General features: G+C 43.6%; 1 protein-coding gene across 1 annotated transcript; it reads left to right on the top strand.

Moving 5' to 3' along the window:
• Positions 1–11,002: 11,002 nt before the first annotated feature.
• Positions 11,003–18,174, top strand: spag6 (sperm associated antigen 6). Its single transcript, XM_030349611.1, has 11 exons — positions 11,003–11,249; positions 11,362–11,457; positions 11,622–11,788; positions 12,804–12,987; positions 13,332–13,537; positions 13,766–13,939; positions 14,263–14,415; positions 14,842–15,033; positions 15,699–15,815; positions 16,327–16,472; positions 17,302–18,174. Exons 1-11 carry the CDS (start codon positions 11,225–11,227, stop codon positions 17,363–17,365), a joined length of 1,524 nt encoding a protein of 507 aa, XP_030205471.1. The 5' UTR covers positions 11,003–11,224; the 3' UTR covers positions 17,366–18,174.
• Positions 18,175–21,281: the final 3,107 nt, after the last annotated feature.

Below are 21,281 nucleotides of genomic sequence, written 5' to 3'. Positions count from 1 at the left end.
CCCGCTATGCTGTTGCTGGGGCCATCCAGGGAGCAAAGAAAAAAAAAGCCTTTATATTGCTGATGGCCATGCAGGGTTAAATTCCAATGCGGATTGGGAACCACCAGAGTGTAACTTTTGTGGAAGAACAACAGATCCGTTGAAAGGAATGGGACTAGTTTTTACCATATTTAACATTTAATTAAAACACCCTTCTCAAAAGGGTTCGTTTTAAAGTAATTTATAGCACAATATTTGCTGCTGCATGCTTGGCTGGGACGCGAAGTGAGTGTGGACAGAGATGGGCCGCGGTATGGGACACTTTGTATTGATCTACGAGGCAAACACACGGATGGCTTATAAAAACTGTTTTTCTTGCGTTTTATCTGTCGTCTATGAGAGATCTACCTGACGTTCAGTCTTCCACGATACGATATTTAGACGCTACGTCTAGACGCTGATAAATAACACGCAAAGCTTGTCCACATTGGTTTGAGGCCAACACTTTATCGTTCAACATCTCCAATAACCTCCCATCGCTTTGCATAACCCACCTGAGGATGGATATAAGGCACTCAGTGAATTTGTCACTCCTGGCCCACATAGGCGACGTCTTGAAAGAAGGGTTATAAGGGTTATAAGGCTCAGGGTGGCGGCAGCTGCTGGACCAATGTGACCTTATAGAATATTGAGGTCAGTGGGAATCACGACAGAGATTTCTGATCCTCACTGACAATAAATAAACAATTACACAACGGTCACAACATAGTAGGCCTAGATTAACTTCTTTTAACAAAAGTGAATAGGACATGTTGCAAATATAAAATCAAGCTCGACCGACAGCATGCCTCCTACACAAAAAGTACGCCTATTGATGATTGAACTATTAGTGTATCTGTCTGTCAAGGTTGATCAACGACATTTTCAACACATTGTTTGAGACGACAACCTTCCACAATTAGCGAGTAAGCTCCGTTGAATAACTTTCAAACATTGACAGGACCGTATCTGCATGTTTTGAATGAATGGGTTAATACTGTTGGATTTTCACGTTTTATGTTTATAGTGATACATAATTAGGTCTACAAATAGACTAGGGTCAGGGTATGTTGCTGTTGCAAAGCAAAGCAACGCTTCTCAAAGATAAAATATGATGGAAAGATGAAGGGATAAAATGGGATTATAAAGGTGATTACATGGTCCCGCGACAATTAGGCCTACTGTAAGATTGATTAGAGAATCGTGTGTAACTTGAATGCACACATATATAATTATTATATATCACCCAAGAAAAAAATGCAGATATATATATTATATATAAACGATATATAAACGATATATAAACGATATATATATATATATATATATATATATATATATATATATATATATATATATATATATATGTATATATGTATATATATATATATATATATATATATATATATATATATATATATATATATATATATATATATATATAGGCTACTATATCAATATATATCGATTTATATATAATATATATAGTTCATATATAACATAGTATAAACCATAATCTATGTTACTATAATTAATTATTTATCTTCAAGGAAAGGCGGGCATGTAAAAAAACAAAACATAAATATTATTTGTAAAAATATTGACCAAAGGTCGACCAATCTAATCATTATAGGCCTACTCAACAAACAATTAAGCAAAGTCCCATAATCCCCAATGTAGGGATATATACCTACAGGTTATAGAAAACCCCTGGATAGCACTACGGAAAACATATGGAAAGAATTCAAAAAACATTTTTTCCCATTAGAATAGTTGATCACAATCATCGTATTGCATATTGAACGCACGACAACAAATGCCTAGTGTACAATAATAATAAAGGATAATTTACTTTGTTTAACAATTAGGCTTCAAATTGGAAAAACTAGCCCGTGATTAAGGCAAAAGTAAAAAAAATATTGGCTTCACTTTTTTCACTATTTATTATAATCTGTGTGTGTGTGTGTGTGTGTGTGTGTGTGTGTGTGTGTGTGTGTGTGTGTGTGTGTGTGTGTGTGTGTGTGTGTGTGTGTGTGTGTGTGTGAGAGTGTGTGTGTGTGTGTGTGTGTGTGTGTGTGTGTGTGTGTGTGTGTGTGTGTGTGTGTGTACGCGTGTGCGTGTGCGTGTGCGTGTGTGTGTGTGTGTGTGTGTGTGTGTATGTGTGTGTGTGTGTGTGTGTGTGTGTGTGTGTGTGTGTGTGTGTGTGTGTGTGTGTGTGTGTGTGTGTGTGTGTGTGTGTGTATGCATGCCTGTGTCGTGCCTATTGTAGCCTCTCAATTGTTAAATCTTAATCAATAGTTGGGTCACACAATTACAAAAAACAATATTCAGCCTACCTCCTATCAAATCGACAAAAAAACATATGGATGCATAATGTAAATCAATACAAATACAAATAATAGGCCAAGTAATATATATTATGATGTATAATAATTATAATTGTTGCTTGTATGTTATCATCCAAGTATGACGGTTATTGTTAAGTTATAATTTAAATGCATTAAAAAACGTACAGTCTGGTCATAACGTTCAACGCTGAAGATGTTATATCCCATACCGAGTCCCATGGTGGCTTTCGGAGAGATGGACAGCGCAGCACACCAAGAGGAATACTTTGCGTTATCAATTAGTTTGTTAAACGACCAGAGACTTCAAATGTTTGGTTTGACTTGTCGTAAGTCAATATCCTTCTTTAATTGAGCAATGATGTCGTTATGGCACAAAAACACAAAGCGCAGCCGGCATTGGCCGTTGGGCTTCTCCTTGCTGAGAGCAACAGTGGAAGGTGAAAACCAGCTTGCACTGCAGAACTTGTGTTCGGTCATAGAGCTCAACCCAATTGCAGAGGCATTTAGAGCGAAATCAGAACAAGATGTGCACTAACGCTTGGCATAGCAGTAGTGTTTGTAAGTGTTACAAAATATTCCTCAATCATTCATCAACTAACCTTTAGCAGTCTAGGCTACATCTATCGCTCAGAATAGGTTATCTTTGACCTAATTTGTTACATTGTCCCTAGAACAGGGCAGTTTAATTATTCATTTGTCGAATTATTGGTTCATTGATTCACTTTTTTTTTTTTTTATGTAGGCTATTTTTAAATCTTGAATGTGGAAATCATAAAATAATAAAAAGTAAAATTGTAATGGTAAAAATTTGATTTCCGAACGCATTGTTTAGCTGGGCTGCTTTTGTGGCTGAACACAAGTGCTTATTAGGAACAGCCTTTGGCTTCTAGTTAGAATAATTCTATGAATTATTCATTAGGTTAAAAAAAGGATCATTAATTTTCTAAACCAGTTTAACGGTTTAGCCTCTACATCACTAATATCACTTAATTGGGCCTATTTAAAGTTAATTTAGCGAGATTTATTTATTTAATTATTTTTTGCTTCACTGTCTTTCACTATTTAGTTGTATTTATTCTTTGGATCCTAAATTAGGCCTATATAAAGCAAATATAATTCAAAACAATTTCTATATCGCTAATCTCATGCATCAAGTTTTGTTTTCTATTGAGGACATATTGTCTGGATCAATTGCCATGCAGGTCTTTTTTTATAAATAGCTTATAAATAAATGGGCCCAATAAAACATTCTCACTAATAATTAACTTTATTAGACCTACGTTTATTTTCTATTTAGTCTATGCTACAAAAATGACTCATTCATATAGTCAACTGGTTCCCAAATTATGTAGGCCTACTTGATATTTTTTGTATTATATTTTTTTGACATTCATCCGATGACACATCACATGTTTTAAATGATATGCACACACACGCACGCACGCACGCACGCGCACACGCGCACGCACGCACGCACGCACGCACACACACACACACACACACACACACACACACACACACACACACACACACACACACACACACACACACACACACACACACACACACACACACACACACACACACACACACACACACTCTCTCTCTCTCTCTCTCTCTCTCTCTCTCTCTCTCTCTCTCTCTCTCTCTCTCTCTCTCTCTCTCTCTCTCTCTCTCTCTCTCTCTCTCTCTCTCTCTCTCTCTCTCTCTCTCTCTCACACACAAACAAGGGGTTTCATTGTTGGAGAAACAGTAAGTTACAAAACATAACTAAAGTTAAGAATGCCTGCACAATTGTGTGCATAGACGTAGATTAATTGACGACATTAAATGTTTAAATGGACAGGATGACTAGTCTATTACATGCTTCGTGAGGGTTCTATAATTATTATAATCTAGGCCTTCAATTGAATAAAAATACATTCTCGAGCTTTGTTCCTCAAAAGAGCAATAGCCAAGAACATCCTCAACGTTCACATTAATTTAACCGCAAAATAAATAAATAGAATAACATTCTTGAAGAACGGTCGACATGTGCGTACGCTCGTCGGCAAGTGAACACTGCGGGGATTTGCGAACAATCACGTCCAGCGCTGACCTTTGACCCCTCATTCCAAAGAATCAGGCTGGCGAGCAGTGGACTCGGAATAAAGCCACACACAGAACAACAGTGTATAGGAGAGTAACGAGCATAATAAGCAGTCCCTGGCCCGGGCCCGAAGTATTTGGTAAAGCCTTTTAGAGTTTATGAATCAATCTGTATACGTGTGTATGGGTCCATTCATGTTAATATCAGGACTAAGTTGTTTTGTTTTTTAGGCTAGGTTCTATAGGGCTTACAAAATACATTGTAAATTGTACTGTGTGAATCACTGATGTTTAATTTGAAAAAACAAAGATGCATAGGCCTATAGAGATAAAATGTAAAAATTCTATATTTGTAACAACTAAATAATAACGGAACGGTCAACGAAGGAGAACACACATGTTTAATTTAAATGCAAATTCACAATGGATTCCGGGTTTCTTAGATATCATACACGTAAAAGATACTTTAGTGGCCGGTGATCATTGATTAGTGAGTCAACCCAATGGCGCCTGAATTAATAGGCTGCAGACTTTGTCAAGCAGAGAGAGACGCAGGCCGTGGGGTTATATGTCAAACGTCAGGCGGTTTGCAAACGGAGTGCTATCACCCCGCTGTAGGGCATACCGTTTCAAACTCAGGTTTCAAAAGTAGTTTGGGGGGCTGACAAGTTCCAGTTCCACTTCGGTCCTTCCTGTCGATTTGGCTATCAGCATGATCAGCGCTAACGATAGGCAAATAACACCTGGCCAAATACCACCAATAATACAGGCTGATGCGTCCTCTCTGTTATTGTTTCATAGGCCTACCATGATGTAAAACAATCAAGAAAGCGGGCTGTTAGGAACTCATAGGCGGCCAACCTTTCTCCGGGACTGGTAGTCTTTATTCCTAGGGTTGTAATGGCCAAGGGACCTCTAATACACTCCCCTTAAAACCGCCAGTTATTAAAAAAGGCGTTTAGTGCCACAAGACCCCCCCACTTGGTTTTCCGGTTCAACATCAGTTACGTTCGATCTCCTTTCTGAGACTTGTTTGAAATGTAAGATGAGATTAAGGCTTCGTGTTTATTCTGAAAAAAACACAGTCCTTATTTTAGTCACGTTTTCCTACGACCCGAAAGTCCGGCACACTTCAAGAGAGGCAAGAAAGAGGTTAAACTCACCTATAACTGAACGCTTGTGTGTGTGTGTGTGTGTGTGTGTGTGTGTGTGTGTGTGTGTGTGTGTGTGTGTGTGTGTGTGTGTGTGTGTGTGTGTGTGTGTGTGTGTGTGTGTGTCTCTGAGTGCGTGTATGTGTGTGTGTGTGTGTGTGTGTGTGTGTGTGTGTGTGTGTGTGTGTGTGTGTGTGTGTGTGTGTGTGTGTGTGTGTGTGTGTGTGTGTGTGTGTGTGTGAATGTATATGAATGTGTGAATGTTTGTGAATGTGTGTGTGTGTGTGTGTGTGTGTGTGTGTGTGTGTGTGTGTGTGTGTGTGTGTGTGTGTGTGCGTGTGTAGAATTTGTTGTTATTTCTCCTTTCCTCGTCCTTTCTTTCTCCTTACAACACAACAGACAGGCTACATGTTTTCTAAAACTAATTAATGCAGCTCTACAATCAGTAAGGTTGAACATAGCTTAGTCAAGAACTATACCTATATTATTATATTAAGGTGAACATCGTGTGTGTGTGTGTGTGTGTGTGTGTGTGTGTGTGTGTGTGTGTGTGTGTGTGTGTGTGTGTGTGTGTGTGTGTGTGTGTGTGAGTGTGCGAGGGTGTGTGTGCGTGCGTGAGTGAGTGTGTGTGTGTGTGTTAATTGATCAGTACATTGCCGTTTCAGATGTTATGTCATAGACCTATTTAGGCAATTTGTTATTATGCCGCAACACACCTAACAAAGGTGCATGCAGAATACGAAATGTTAACATTTGAATGCAGGGTTGGGTTACAGTTTTGGGAAAAAACCTTTATATAGATCGAAATAGTTTATTTTATTTTAATTACAAATTAATTAAATACTGAGGCTTATGAATGGAATCATGCATATTTTTCAGAAATTTTGGGAAATATATCTTGTTAGCAAGACGTATATATGCCTAAATACGTTAATCGTTATTCATAACAATTTATAGTAACATACCATTCCAGGCTTTCAAATGGAACACGCTTCCATTTAAACTGCTATAAAAATAGACGGTTTGCTAGATACAAGATGTTATTCAGCTAAATGTCTTCTACGATTGGTTACTCGGATTTATTATAAGGCATAGGGCCTATTATATTTCGCATTTGATCAAAGATCAAACCAGAAAATGAACACCAACCATTCATAGGCCCTGCAGAGGACGTGATAGTCAGATTGCATGGAACCAAAAGCGTGCAGATTATTAGTAGGCCTAATCTATTGTCTAATTGTTTGTATTAATGTTTTAAAGGGAAAGACGAAAAAGGTCATGAACATGTTATTTGATGATTTCTAGTTCAGGAATATATAATGTTGCTAATATTCAATTCAAGTGTCTAAGTGAGTTAATACGAAAGTTGTGTTGGCTAGCTAGGTTATAATGTAACAACAACCTCTGAAAAGACAGTATTGTACATCAGACTATGGATCCTCAAACGAGTTGGAATATTTTATCAAGATCAATTCTCTAAATAAAGCTCAAAGTAAATTATACAATTAGACACCGATAAACCATTTTGGGATCTTTCCCTGCTCGCCATTACGGTTGGCGAATCGCTCAAAAGAAAGGCGCATCGCATCGACGACGCGTGGATTTAGAGATATTTCGTTGAGTTAAGTTTGCGTTGATTTTATTGACATGCGTAATTATTCAAAACGACTGCAACGCTTAACGAATTAGATCAGCGCTTTGCATTAACAGTGCATGCTGATCCGACGGTCTGCGTCTCTACTCGATATTTCTTTACATGGGAGGCTTACAAGTTATTGTCTGTGCGTGAATTTAACATTGGAATAAAAATAAGGCTTTTACTCAAAGACAAAAAAACGTGTGTTCATTCTATATCCCAAAAAAAAATGGACAGGGAAAACGTGTTCGATATTCACACTGCAGCTCTCCTCTGTTTCGCGCTGTCTGCAGAGATGCCCTGGTCTCCTAACGCCCCCCTCTGGCCGTGCGCGGGCCTGCGCCGAGCTCTTAAAGGGGAGGTTGGGGGAAGCGGAGGGATTATTTAAGGTGGAACGGCACAGTTACAACCAGTCTGCTCCACCGCGAATTCCTCTCGCTTCCAGGAGAGACGCTTGAGATGGCTGCGATGAAGACGGATTCCACACGTCACATGATTAACCCTACCTGATCCACAGCCTTCCCGGAGTCGACCCAGCGTGCCGATGGGTCCTACCGAAGCTGTTTATTTCATTCGCATTTAGTTTGCATGTTATAGGTTGATCGGAGCATTTTTTAGGATTCTTTTAAATGTTTTGGATCCGGGCTTTCGTTCCGTCGTTTTTTTCAGGTACCTCTTATTCATCCAGTTTTATCCAGTGCATCGTGTGATTTAGCCCTTTCAAAACATTGGTAAGATAATATTGCCTGACTGCCTAATACGGGTAGTATTGACACAAACACAGTGACAGACAGACAAACAGACAACGACACACACACACACACACACACACACACACACACACACACACACACACACACACACACACACACACACACACACACACACACACACACACACACACACACACACACACACACACACACACAAATATATTGCGTCTATGAAGCTGCAACGCAACTTTAGGAGTGGGTTTTCCTAAGGAGTTGTCATCGTGGATTAAAGGCGTAGGACTATTTCAGCTAAAAGCTAGAGTGTTAACTAGGCCTACGGGAGGTTATTAGGGTCAAGCCAAAATAAATGGCCTACAAAGTCCAGATAAAGAAAGCTCGAGATGAGGCCATACGGTAGGCTATGATCTGGACACCGTACAAATGATCAGGGTATTTAAATAATACGATTTGTACAACGAAACATCTATGTAACCTCTTAGTTATACAATAAAAAAATACGATGGTGTAGATAAAAATGTCACAGCCGTATAGGTCAAAAGCACAATAAACACGTCGTTCAACTCCTTGTAGTAGGCAAAACTACTGTTAAAAAAAGGAAAGTGTCCAATGTTATTTTCAATTTGATCTTTTTTTTAAAGAGACAGCGACGCGTTCTGTAACGGGAGAGGGGTGAGAAGGGACGTTAAAGAGGGACAAGCGCCCTGATTAAAGGGGACAGGTGCAGTCTGCGGAGGCACTCTGCAGGCTCACAGAGGTCAAGGGCCCGCAGCAGGGCTCACATCAAGGCCGGTAAACGAACACACCGTGGATGTTCTGATACGGTTTGAGGTAAATACATTGGATGTTTATAGACTCAACCTGTTTGGTCCAAAAGCTTTGACTTGAGGACGAAGTCGTAAACCATGTCGAGGTAATTAGGCCTACATATCGCGAGTTCAATGCACTACGGTCGTTGTCTGTCGAGTTTTACAAACGTTTGTATTTATAGCCTACATTCAACACCGCCGTAGCCTAAAGAGGGGATCTACTTGGGTCAAGTGCATGAGGTCAAGTTTCAGGCTTATATATTTTTTTCTCTAAATAAGTTAAAAAATTAAGGAGAGACTGGTGTTGTCTTTTATATTTGTTGGATCGGCTTATATATATATGTTAAGCAAATTGTATATTAAATATATATATATTTATATGTCACATATAATATATATATTTTACATAGGCCTATGTGTGACCTCGTTTTAAAGATTGTATGCAGTGGCGATAAACCGGCAATGCCAAAAGTAGAAATGAGAAATCCCCCTGGATAGAACCGTAATAGAAATGCTCATGAACCCTAGCCGTAGCTTTGCATTCCATGTAAAGCTAGTGTCACCATACACATCACCCTACACTTAAAATGAGAACCATGCTGTGCTCTCCCACTTTCAACATCATAAAACGACATCAAATGCAATCCCAATCGTGTCAAAAGTCGACCTTTTTTGAGCTGGGCAAACGAAAACGTCTGGGCCTACTGTTTATTTGTAGGCTAGGCCTATAGTTTAATATTTGTATGACTCAAGAGGTCACCGATTACATGTGTCCGTCATGACCATGGTTTTTAACCATGCGGATAATGAAAGAGGAAGTAAAAGAGACGGAGAAAATGTGGTTGTACGACAGTTTGACAGGGAGAGAGAGAGAGAGAGAGAGAGAGAGAGAGAGAGAGAGAGAGAGAGAGAGAGAGAGAGAGAGAGAGAGAGAGAGAGAGAGAGAGAGAGAGAAGCATCTGGTTTCTAAATTGTCTATACCTTTATCTTGAATGTTTACATATCTACACACACCTCTACAAAAAAAAAATTACAGCTTTTTTATTTAGGTTATTGTTAAGACATTCATTTAACCTTAACTTTATAAAAAAACAAACATAATTGTTTCGTAGGTTTTAATCTATTTCCACCATTTTAATTGTAAGCAGATGTCTTCACACATTTTTCATTGGTCCTATTTTACCAGGCATCGACCAATCAGATGGACCTCGGTATCTCTCAGGTCACCGGCAGCTTCAGGGACCCCCTACACCAGTCTCTGGTGGGCATCCTTGGACTTTAGGGGTGCAAGCCCGTGCAGAACCTGGTGAAACAGACACACAGAGAGAAAAGTGGCCGAGAGGGCCAACTCTGCGGTGATGGGTGAGGGATGATGCCTCACTATTCCCCCCACATCCCATTTCAGGATCCACTAGGCCCGAACCCTAAAGGAAGCCATCTGGATAAACAGGCATTATAATGCAAAAACGCCAGCAAAGGGAAGTAAAAAAGAAGAGCAAGTTTCAAAATGTGGTTAATTCATTAATAAAATCTGTATTTTTCTATCCTGATAAAAGGGTTCGTTTTTCCCAAAGGACCTTAAACCTTGAGGACAAATTAGGTTCTCTTCTCCATCCTTCTTGAGCCTGCGAGTAAAGGACAATGAGACAGAAAGGGAGGCAGTTGTTTTACTCCACCAACTGTGTATATGTGTAAACGTGGAAAATACATTTTCCACGTTTGAGGTAAAATATAATCGTATGATAATATTGGTTTTCCATTGAGGGAGTACTATAGATCCAAGGCATTCAGAAAGTATCTATCTAATCATTCTATCAAAAATAAAGGGATAATAATCTTATAAAACTATTTATACAATCATTAATATTTCTTTTTAAATATTTTTCAAATTCAAATAAGTGTGTGTCTGTGTGTGTTGGGATGGAGGGACGACTCTTTCAAGCCTGAGCCTACTAGAAGCATAGCAATATTTATCTCCCGCGTTTGTCATTTAATCTAAATACTGTATATATCATAGTCCAGTGAAATAAGACACATACATTTAAAACGAATATAAAACTCTGTTTATAATCACTGTTTATTAGTATTATTTTATTAATGTTCCGGGCAGACACAAAACAAATTCACAGAATGAATAGCCTATATACTAGGCATACTGTCGTCGCTGATTGGTCGACTAATTGTCCCTGGAAACCTAATACGCGGCTACAACACACGTAAACAAAAGCACAGCTCCGGGCTCCAGCGACCGCCTGTTTCGTGGTTGCCAAGGCAACACTAACAGTCCCAAAACTTGAGACCGCGCAGGGGGGAAGCGAGGACGTTTTACTCGGGCATTGAAAATGTGTTTCTGAGTCAACTAAAGCAAGAAATTACCTCGCCTTTTTTATTATATACACATCCTCTTCTTAGTATATTCACTGTTTCGGTCCGTTCCGCCACCATGACTCAGCGGCAGGTTTTACAAGGTAAGCCCCCCCACCAGCATTTCCGGATCGAAAGCGATTCCCCCCCCGGGAGAAATGTTTTGATTGACAAAAAAGAAAAAAAGTCGAAGTTATGCTTCCGCTTTGACTGCAGTTTTCGAGCACTACCAGCAGTCGAGGCTGCAGTTCGTGCAGACTGTGGCTGACCTCGCCACTCGACCGCAGAATATAGAAACCCTTCAAAACGCAGGTACTGTTGAACCACGATGAATGGACGCCTGCACAACCTGCAATAGTAACACACACGTTGCTCTCTGTCGCTTGCACTTCTGCTAACGTTGTTTGTTTGTTGTTGGTTGTTTGTTGTTATGTTGACCATGTCGATGTCACCTCACCTTCAACCTACCAACCCAGGTGTGATGACCTTGCTGCGGCCACTTCTGTTGGACTCGGTTCCCAACGTCCAGCAGACGGCGGCGCTGGCATTGGGCCGCTTGGCCAATCACAGCGACGACCTGGCCGAGGCCGTGGTGCAGGGAGACATCCTCCCTCAGCTGGTTCACTCCCTGGCCTCTCAGAATGTGAGTGGATTTGAAAAATATTAAAAATATAATATTTTATATTCAATATATTTTAGGGTTCATTTGCCATTTAGTAGCAGAGAGAGAGAGAGAGAGAGAGAGAGAGAGAGAGAGAGAGAGAGAGAGAGAGAGAGAGAGAGAGAGAGAGAGAGAGAGAGAGAGAGAGAGAGAGAGAGAGAGAGAGAGAGAGAGAGAGAGAGAGAGAGAGGTTCCTACTCTGAGGGGGGCCTCTGCTAGGGTCAGTCTCCTGAATAAGGAGGGTGTGTGTCAGACCAACTTGGCATTCCGCCTTGCGGCTGCTTTAGAATCGAAGAGCACTTTACAATGAGTGCAAGCAGGCTTTTCTTCCTCCACTCTACCTCTCTCTCTTCCTACTTGTGTGTGTCTCTCTCTCTCTCTCTCTCTCTCTCTCTCTCTCTCTCTCTCTCTCTCTCTCTCTCTCTCTCTCTCTCTCTCTCTCTCTCTCTCTCTCTACTTGTGTCTCTCTCTCTCTCTTCCTACTTGTGTCTCTCTCTCTCTCTTCCTACTTGTGTCTCTCTCTCTCTTCCTACTTGTGTCTCTCTCTCTCTCTTCCTACTTGTCTCCCTCACCCCCCCCCTCTCTCTCTCTCCCTCCCTCCCTCCCTCCCTCTCTCTCTCTCTCTATTTCGCCCTCTCTCTGTATTTCGCCCTCTCTCTCTCTCTCTCTCTCTCTCTCTCTCTCTCTCTCTCTCTCTCTCTCTCTCTCTCTCTCTCTCTCTCTCTCTCTCTCTCTCTCTCTCTCTCTCTCTCTCTCTCTCTCTCTCTCTCTCTCTCTCTCTCTCTCTCGTCCCTCTTACAGGCGTCAGTTTGTTATGAATGTCTCCCAGCCACCCAAGCCCTTAACAGTACATTTAATTTTGAACGGTGTGACTGTTCAATCAAATCAACGTTTTTTGTCTCACGCGGCGGCAACACTTATCACCGGCCACGGTGATATGTGTTAAAAAAAAAAAAAAAAAAGATAAAAAGGTCTTCTCCAACGTTGAACCCTGCAGCGGTTTTACAAGAAGGCAGCAGCCTTCGTGCTCCGGGCCGTGGCCAAGCACTCCCCCGGGCTGGCCCTGGCCGTGGTGGCCTGTGGCGGGGTGGACGCCCTGGTGCTCTCCCTGGAGGAGTTCGACCCCGGGGTGAAGGAGGCGGCGGCCTGGGCCCTGGGGTACGTCGCCCGGCACAACGAACGTAAGTTATGGCGGGACGTTGACGCAACAACGCAGTGGCCACGCGGTCGCTTCAATGCAGTCGTGACCTTGTTTTGGTTCTGCGTCGGGTTTACCACGGGACCAATCACTCTCGTTACGTCAGTGGACCAATCACAGCCCTTCCGGCGGACGCGACGAGGGTCCGCAAGGACGTAATGGGTCTGTAAACCCCCTTGCTTTGCGTCAATAACTAAACCTTAAGTCGCTTGGGATAAAAGCGTCTGCTCAATGCCCTAAATGTAAATGCATCAGATGGTATCACGACCGACCGAGCCAGGCTAATACAATCAAATCCTCTCTTTCGGTTCCACCTTAACCACCCAGAGCTGTCCCAGTGCGTGGTGGAGGCCGGGGCCGTCCCCCTGCTGGTGCTCTGCCTCCAGGAGCCCGAGATGGCCCTCAAGCGCATCTCGGCCTCGGCCCTCAGCGACATCGCCAAGCACACCACGGAGCTGGCTCACAGCGTGGTGGACAACGGCGCCATCGCCCACCTGGCCCAGATGATCCTCAACCCGGACGCCAAGCTCAAGGTGAGGTCGGCGAGACCCCCCCGTGTGTCTTTATAAGCCTGAGGTAAACGTGAGTGGTGTGTTTTTACCAGCCTTAGCCTTTATTGATAGACGTTAGACTACTGTAACCAACTGTATTCTATCCTCCCTCCCTCCCTCTCTCCCTCCCTCCCTCCCTCCCTCCCTCCCTCCCTCCGTCCGTCCTTCTCTCCGTCCTTCCCTCCCTCCCTCCCTCCCTCCCTCCCCCAGAGGCATGTGCTGTCCGCCCTGAGCCAGATCAGCAAGCACTCTGTGGGGCTGGCGGAGCTGGTGGTGGAGGCGGAGGTGTTCCCGGCCGCGCTGGCCTGCCTGCGGGACCCCGACGACTACGTCAGGAAGAACGTCACCACGCTCATGAGGGAGGTGGTCAAGCACACGCCCGAGGTACCGAAGCCGTCGGCACACTATGGAACCCACATGCACTCACCCGTGTGAGCTAGCACACACGCGCACATGCGCACGAATACACGCAAGCAAGCCCGCACACACACACAAACCACACACACACACACACACACACACTCGCGCATACGTACACACACGCACACAAACACAAGCACCACCCACACATATAGGTTTATATATGCACAAAGGTCAGAAAGGACATAGAGAGTCCAATGTGCTCACAATGCAAATTATAAGGTTATCGCATTGGTGTCATCTATACGTGTTTGTGCAGCTGTCTCTGTGTGTGTATCCACGTCTAGCTGGCCCAGTTCATCGTGAACTGTGGCGGCATGGCGGCGGTGGTGGACTACCTGGGCGACAGCAGCGGGAACGTGCGCCTGCCCGGGATCATGATGCTGGGATACGTGGCCGCACACACTGAGAACCTGGCCATGGCCGTCATCGTGGCCAAGGTGTGTGTGTGTGTGTGTGTGTGTGTGTGTGTGTGTGTGTGTGTGTGTGTGTGTGTGTGTGTGTGTGTGTGTGTGTGTGTGTGTGTGTGTGTGTGTGCCTCCAATTTAACCATTGTGTTCCATGAACACAAACATTCACATGAGGTCATCTAAGAAGATGCTTTTAATCCAAAAGTGACGTTCAGCTGTGGCTGGGAAAAATAAAACAACAAACACCGTCGCAATTGTGAATATAATTATGAAAACATAAATATACATGTCTGTCAAACACATGGGGATAAGTAACACTTACCTCCATGTAACACGTAGACATAACGCAAATATGTTGTTGGCACGTCTTCCTCTCTGAGTGTCATCACATTGTCACACGTCCGGTTTATGGGTTGACATCACTCACACACTGCCCTGCGCCCCCCCGCCCTCCAGGGGGTGCCGCAGCTGGCCCTGTGTCTGTCGGAGGAGCGGGAGGACCACATGAGGGCGGCGGCGGCCTGGGCCCTGGGGCAGATCGGGCGCCACACGCCGGAGCACGCCCGGGCGGTGGCGGCGGCCAGCCTGCTGCCCGCGCTGCTGCAGCTGTACCTGGACGCCAACAGCTCCGAGGACCTGCAGGTCAAGGTTAGGGGGAGGGGGGGGGGGGGGGGGGTCAAGGTCGGGAGTCAAGGCACCGGCGCTCACTTCTTGTAAGCCCACTTGTTAGTCCACTGCAATCAAGAACGCTCTGAGACACGCGTGTAGTTAGCTATCTGGGCTCCATGGAGCAACACTCTGAGATACACACGTTTAGTTAGCTAGCTGGAATCACCAGGCCCACACTCTCACATGTTACACAGATAAGTTAGCTAGCTTGGCTCCATTGAGCAACACTCTAAAGTGCACTCTAAACACTCACGCCGGCCTCAACAGAGTTACGCTCTGAATTTGATATAAGCCCCACTAACTGTGGTGAGTGACTAAAAGGATTACACCTCGTTAACTGTCTCCATCCCGGTCCAGTTTTCAGTGTTGCTCTTTTCTCCACGCTGGCGATTCCACTAAATGAAAGGAATCCCAGCAGTAAACATGCTCTGATACGAGCGACGCCATTGGTCATCCCCACACTATTCAATGGAATAGGGAGTCAATGATGGCACATTGACCCATTGGGGGTCGTTCAATACCATTTTCGAGGGGTTAGGGGGACCTTAACCCCTGGAAAATGACATTGAAACGCCCATTCCCATCATGACATACGATTCTAACACTTCGGCCTTTACTCCGTTGCCCCCCCCCCCCCCCCCAAGTGTAAGAAGGCCCTGAAGAGCGTGCTGCAGAAGTGCACCCACCTGCCCGCCCTGGAGCCCCTCCTCTACGAGGCCCCGAGCAACATCCTCAAGCACGTGCTCTGCCAGTTCAGCAAGGTACGACAGCAGGGTGGCGGGGGGGCAGCCACGAGGTCCAGAAGGCCTTCCAGCGCTCAAGTGTGTGTGGGACGAGTCCTGAAAATGAGTAATAACGATGTGGCGGATGGTTTTTATAATCACGATTATAATTAATGTTATGTAAAGGTGACATATTATGCCACCAGGTGTGAGTGATTAGCCGTTACAAGCCGTTTTGAAAATTGGCCTCTTCTGACATCACAAGTGGGCGTGTCCACCTAGATGTGTGCTGGATAGATCAGTCTACCAGCCTACCCAGTGGACTGTAGCAAACGTTGCTAATTGTAATCCCACTCTAATCACACTCACACCTGGTGGTATAATTAATAAAACTACACCTTTAATAAAACTACACATACTATCGAGAGCCATATACATAGAATCTGCAGCGGCTCTCGCTGCAGATTCAACCAGTTGTACCGCTGTCTCTACGTGCACTGGCTGAGTGACCCCGTGGCTAAAGGCGTCGTCACGGTTACCTTCCGCTCAGGTGCTGCCCCACGACAGCAAGGCGCGGCGTCTGTTCGTGACGAGCGGCGGTCTGAAGAAGATGCAGGAGATGGACGCGGAGCCCGGGTCGGCCATGCAGGAGTACATCATGGTCATCAACAACTGCTACCCCGAGGAGATCGTCAGGTGGGCCCCGGTCCCGTTACGCCCCGCACATCCAGCCAGCGGTTGGGTCTATGCAGAGACGCATGCATGCACACATGCACACATACATACACAAGGGAACACACACTTTGCAGGGGCATGGCATGTAGCTCAGGAGGCAGAGCTGGTTGGCTGGTAACCGCAAGGTTGCTTTGTTCGATCCCCGGCTCCTCCTAGCTGAGTGACGAGGTGTCTCTGGGCGAGGCACCTAACCCTAGCTGCTCACGACGAGCTGGCTGTCGCCTTGCGTGGCTGACGCCGCCGTCGGTGTGTGAATGTGTGCATGAATGGGTGAATGTTGGGCAAAATTGTTAAGCGCTTTGGGTGGCCATTGGTTACAAAAGGGCTCTATAAATGCAGTCCTTTTACCATAGCCAGCACACAAACATGCGTCGCTTAAAACCCACAAGGTAAACTAAATTAAAGGATGAGTAAACAACGTTTTTGGCAGGAGAACTTCTGCCTACAAGTTGCCATGGTGAAAGTCTTTCAGACTGTGACATGGGTCGAACCCACGGCACACAGGATAAGCTGAGTTGAGTGGCAGACTTGTTGTATTATTCAGAGTTTCCCTGTTTTACGTCGTTTGGTACATTTGAGTCAAAAGAAAAAAACACTTCACTGAACTGTTTGAGTGAAAAAATAGATATGGTGTTAACTTTCCCTTTACGAATAACGTAAAGGGACGAATAAAAATTCCCTTTACGAATAACGTTTTCTTGCCATTTCCTGTGGAAGGCTGGTGGGTGGTACACCATATTGGTAAAGGTATTATGAGATTACCAACATAGTGTTGCTTTCTTCACTGCAGGTTCTACTCACCAGGCTACTCGGAAGTCCTATTGGAGCGGGCGGAGAAGTTCTTGCCAGGGTGAATGAACCCTCCTTCCACCGCACAAAGTGATTTACGCTTTAGATTTAAGTGCCGGTCTCTACGGTGAATTAAACATTTTATCATCCAGATTTTCGTACTCTGAGTATTGTCTTTGTCGCCAAATGATTTCATTTTTTTAATTTTAGATAGGACTAGGCACCAGACATGGAAATGTGAGACGTTTGTTAAAATGCAAAGACTTCTTATGATTGTCCATCAATGTTTAGGTCCCTTTTTTATTATAAAATGCAGAGAACCTGTTATTTTATTTACTATGCATGTAATTCAATTAAACCAATTTAAAATGCAAAAGAAGTGCAGTCATTGAGGTTCAGCTCCTTAATCTTGGGGGGATTTGTTTTGCTATGTTATGTTGTTCACATCAAGGCCAGTAAAAAACATCAACCATCAAATGGAAGTATAAAATGTTTCTTACAGTTAAACAAGTCAAAGTCCCGTCTTCCACCATTGATAACAGGCATTCCTTCCTACTTCTTTAATAGGTCCATGATACCTACCACACATGCAACCATTTTTGTGATTTCCCGGTGTAGTCTGCCCTCTGGCGGCCATTTTCCTAAAAAGTATCAGGTTTCTTTTTATTTTGCAACAGCTGCGTCGCACATGACGACGTCTTTGTTGGTTTTCTGCAAAACAAGCTATAACAGATTTAAAAAAAAATCTAATCCAATTTTTTCATACTCTACGTCATGGTCTAGTTCATCGTGTGGTAGCCTACCTCTGCGCTGATTTTTAAGTTGATGTAGCATCTTTTAATAATTTGATGTTAAATAAATAACTTATACGCAATCGATGTGCTGATTTTCAAGTGATGTATGCAGGGTGCGATTTGTGAAAAAACCAGAGGGGGGGATAATTTTGAGAAACATTTTATTCAGGAAAAATAACCACACAACAGTGTGAAAACTTATGAAAACAGTTGATCTTGTGACCTTGTGTATCTAAACCTTACACTTAGGCTTCATAACGTAGGCGGTAGGCCTATTTTGAACGTGAACTTAACCACTGCATTTGCAGAAATATTTTCTCATAGCTAATATTGTTTTTAAATGTGCCAAATAAAAAAATAAAAAATAAATATATTTTTTCCCCGATATCAGTTCAACAGAAAATATGAAATACCACAATGTGCTGTCAAGACGTTTTTTTTTTTTTTATGGGTTAATCGGGTAGACTATAGGTCAGACTACGAAAACAGTCCGCTCTGATGACGCGCTTCAGCCTCTTTTTTTTGCTTTCCTGTTGGCGGATCGATAGCAGCGTGGTGACCCTGCTTCAACCACATCTCTGCAAATCTGCAGGCCGGGAAGGAGGCAACATCTGGTGCATTTACAGAGATGAAAAGCAGATTGTGCAGTGCGGACACATTCATTCTGTTTCTGCCATCTGTAAGAATGTGGTTCATGGCGCTGAAACCTCTTTCACACTCGGCTGTGGACACTGGGAGCGTGGAGACAGCGGTGAGAACTTGCGCATGCACTCTTCTGTGACACCGTGACATTTAAACTCATGGAGTCCCTTCAGGAGTATGGGACTGGTTGCGGCCTCAACAACAAGAGTTTTGTGTATTTTTTTTTTTCCTCTCGCCGTAGAGGATGCGCTCGTCTTCCTCAGATGGCCAGTTTGATGGATTTAGGCCCCGTCCACACGAAGCCGATTTCATGGCGAAACCGCAAAGGTCTTGTACGGTTCGGCCTTACGTCCACACGAAGCCGGCGAATCCGCTGACCGAAACCGCAAACTTCTGAAACCACCCTCGGAGGTGGTTTCAAATCTACCCGGTTTCGTTTTGGATTCGTGTGGACGCCTGAAACCGACTGAAACCGCAAACCATGACGTCATCGCCCCCCCCCCCCCTTCGATCCTCTAGCCAATGACTGTTAAGCCCGCGGAGTCTCACCCTTTATGCGCATGCTCGCCTCTTTTCTTATTTATTTTCCTTCTGGGTTTCTGTAGCAGAAGCAGCGCCCCTTATGGGCCTGGCTTGTGTACTACAGCGTTTCTACAGGTCTACCCGGTTTCGCTTGGCTTCGTCTTTACGGAGATACTTCGAAACCGGATAGATCGAAACCGTAACGGTTTCGCCCGTTTCGGCTTCCTGTGGACGGGGCCTTAGAGCGGCGGCGGCAGAGATTATCCCGTTGTCATCCAGCCTGCGCTCAATGTTGTCAGCCAGGGAGACGAAAAATCGCTCGCGAAACACCTCTGCCTTCCGGTTCGTTTTCAAAATAAAACTGCTTTCTGCGAGCGCGACGCCTCTGACTCGCTCCCGGTAGATCAAAATCACAGCACAATCAAAATGAAGACGGACCCTGTGTATTTTGGTTGTTAATTATTACGATGCAATGGTGAAAAATTGTGAAAATACTTTGGGTGGGGGGGATAATTTTTATCCCCACCGAGGATAAAAATAATTCAGCAGAGGGTAGGACGTGTAAACCAGAGGGAGGGATAATCCCCACCACCCCCACCGGCAAATCGCATGGATGTATGTATGCCTGTATGTGTGATCAAGATTTTCATACCGTTTCCTCTCTAATGTACAGTATGTATGTGTCCCCTCAGCCAAATATTGATTTTCACAGAGATGCTTTGCTCTTACACACGCAAATATATATGCTACATCTATATGTAAATGTGTGTTCTGGTTGTGTGCTTTAGTTGTAATCGTAATTCTCTCTCTCTCTCTCTCTCTCTCTCTCTCTCTCTCTCTCTCTCTCTCTCTCTCTCTCTCTCTCTCTCTCTCTCTCTCTCTCTCTCTCTCTCTCTCTCTCTCTCTCTCTCTCTCTCTCTCTCTCTCTCTCTCTCTCTCTCTCTCTCTCTCTCTCTCTCTCTCTCTCTCTCTCTCTCTCTCTCTCTCTCTCTCTCTCTCTCTCTCTCTCTCTCTCTCTCTCTCTCTCTCTCTCTCTCTCTCTCTCTCTCTCTCTCTCTGCGTGACAGTTCACGTATTTCCGCGACAGTTGCTCTCATATATAACTTCCGCAATTTAAGTAACCAATGTACATGGGGAAGTGGAGGAAACTCTGAGCTAACCCTGGAGACCGCTGTTCAAGTCCCGTTTAAGTACCCGGCTGCTAGACTCTTGTTTCTATACCATGAGAACTGTAAAGTATATCCTTTGAGAATTTTTAAACTGGTGTCTTGATGGAGCTGTGGTAAGGGCTGCTGGTTAACACTCCCAGCACATAGGGCCATTAATGATGGGGGACTTGAAGGGGAAAGGTTAACTTTAAGGGAAATGTCTTATTTCTATAACATGTGAATTGTTAAGTAAAGTATAACCTCCGAGAAAATGTGCAAATGTGTCTTGATAGTGCAGTGGTGAGGGCTGTTGGTTAAAACAGGTTTGAGTAAACGCAGAAACATTCTCTATACTTTTTCTATGCCTAATTTTCCTCGATTATTCATTCTCTCCATAATTGTTCTACACCCGGTTTTTCTATTCTCTACATTTTTCTACCAACTCCTTTTTCTCCAATCTTTAATTCTCTGTCATATTGTCGTTACACCTCCTTTTTCTCGATTTTCTATTCTCCCTATCAATTTTCTACACCTCCTTTATCTACATTTTTATTCTCTCCATCATTTTCTATACCTCCTTTTTTAATATTGTCTCCATTTCCCCTTATATCTCCTTGCAAAGTATATTAGCCAAAAAAATATTCTCTAGCTTTTCTATACCTAATTTTTCTCAATTTTCTATTCTCTACCTTATTTTTACATCTTTTTCTCAAAATAGTATTCTCTCCATCATTTTCTATACCACCTTTTTCTAAAAAAAAAAACTACCTTCAATGTATAGAAAGGGATGGCGAGAATAAACAAATCAGAAAAAGGAGGCATACAACCATACTGATGTATGGTCACATGATGCACGAGGAAGATCTGCTGCTGCC

The sequence above is a fragment of the Gadus morhua genome, chromosome 23 (assembly GCF_902167405.1).
Source record: "Gadus morhua chromosome 23, gadMor3.0, whole genome shotgun sequence".
NCBI lineage: Eukaryota > Metazoa > Chordata > Actinopteri > Gadiformes > Gadidae > Gadus > Gadus morhua.
This window is presented reverse-complemented; position numbering and strand designations above follow the sequence as displayed.

What these genes read in the sequence shown, in the direction of transcription:
- spag6 (XM_030349611.1), top strand. Translation starts at nt 11,225, where the DNA reads ATGACTCAGCGGCAGGTTTTACAAG. An exon ending in TCAGCGGCAGGTTTTACAAG is followed by an intron (nt 11,250 to 11,361) that starts GTAAGCCCCCCC and finishes CTTTGACTGCAG; the next exon opens with TTTTCGAGCACTACCAGCAG. An exon ending in CGTCGCCCGGCACAACGAAC is followed by an intron (nt 12,988 to 13,331) that starts GTAAGTTATGGC and finishes TTAACCACCCAG; the next exon opens with AGCTGTCCCAGTGCGTGGTG.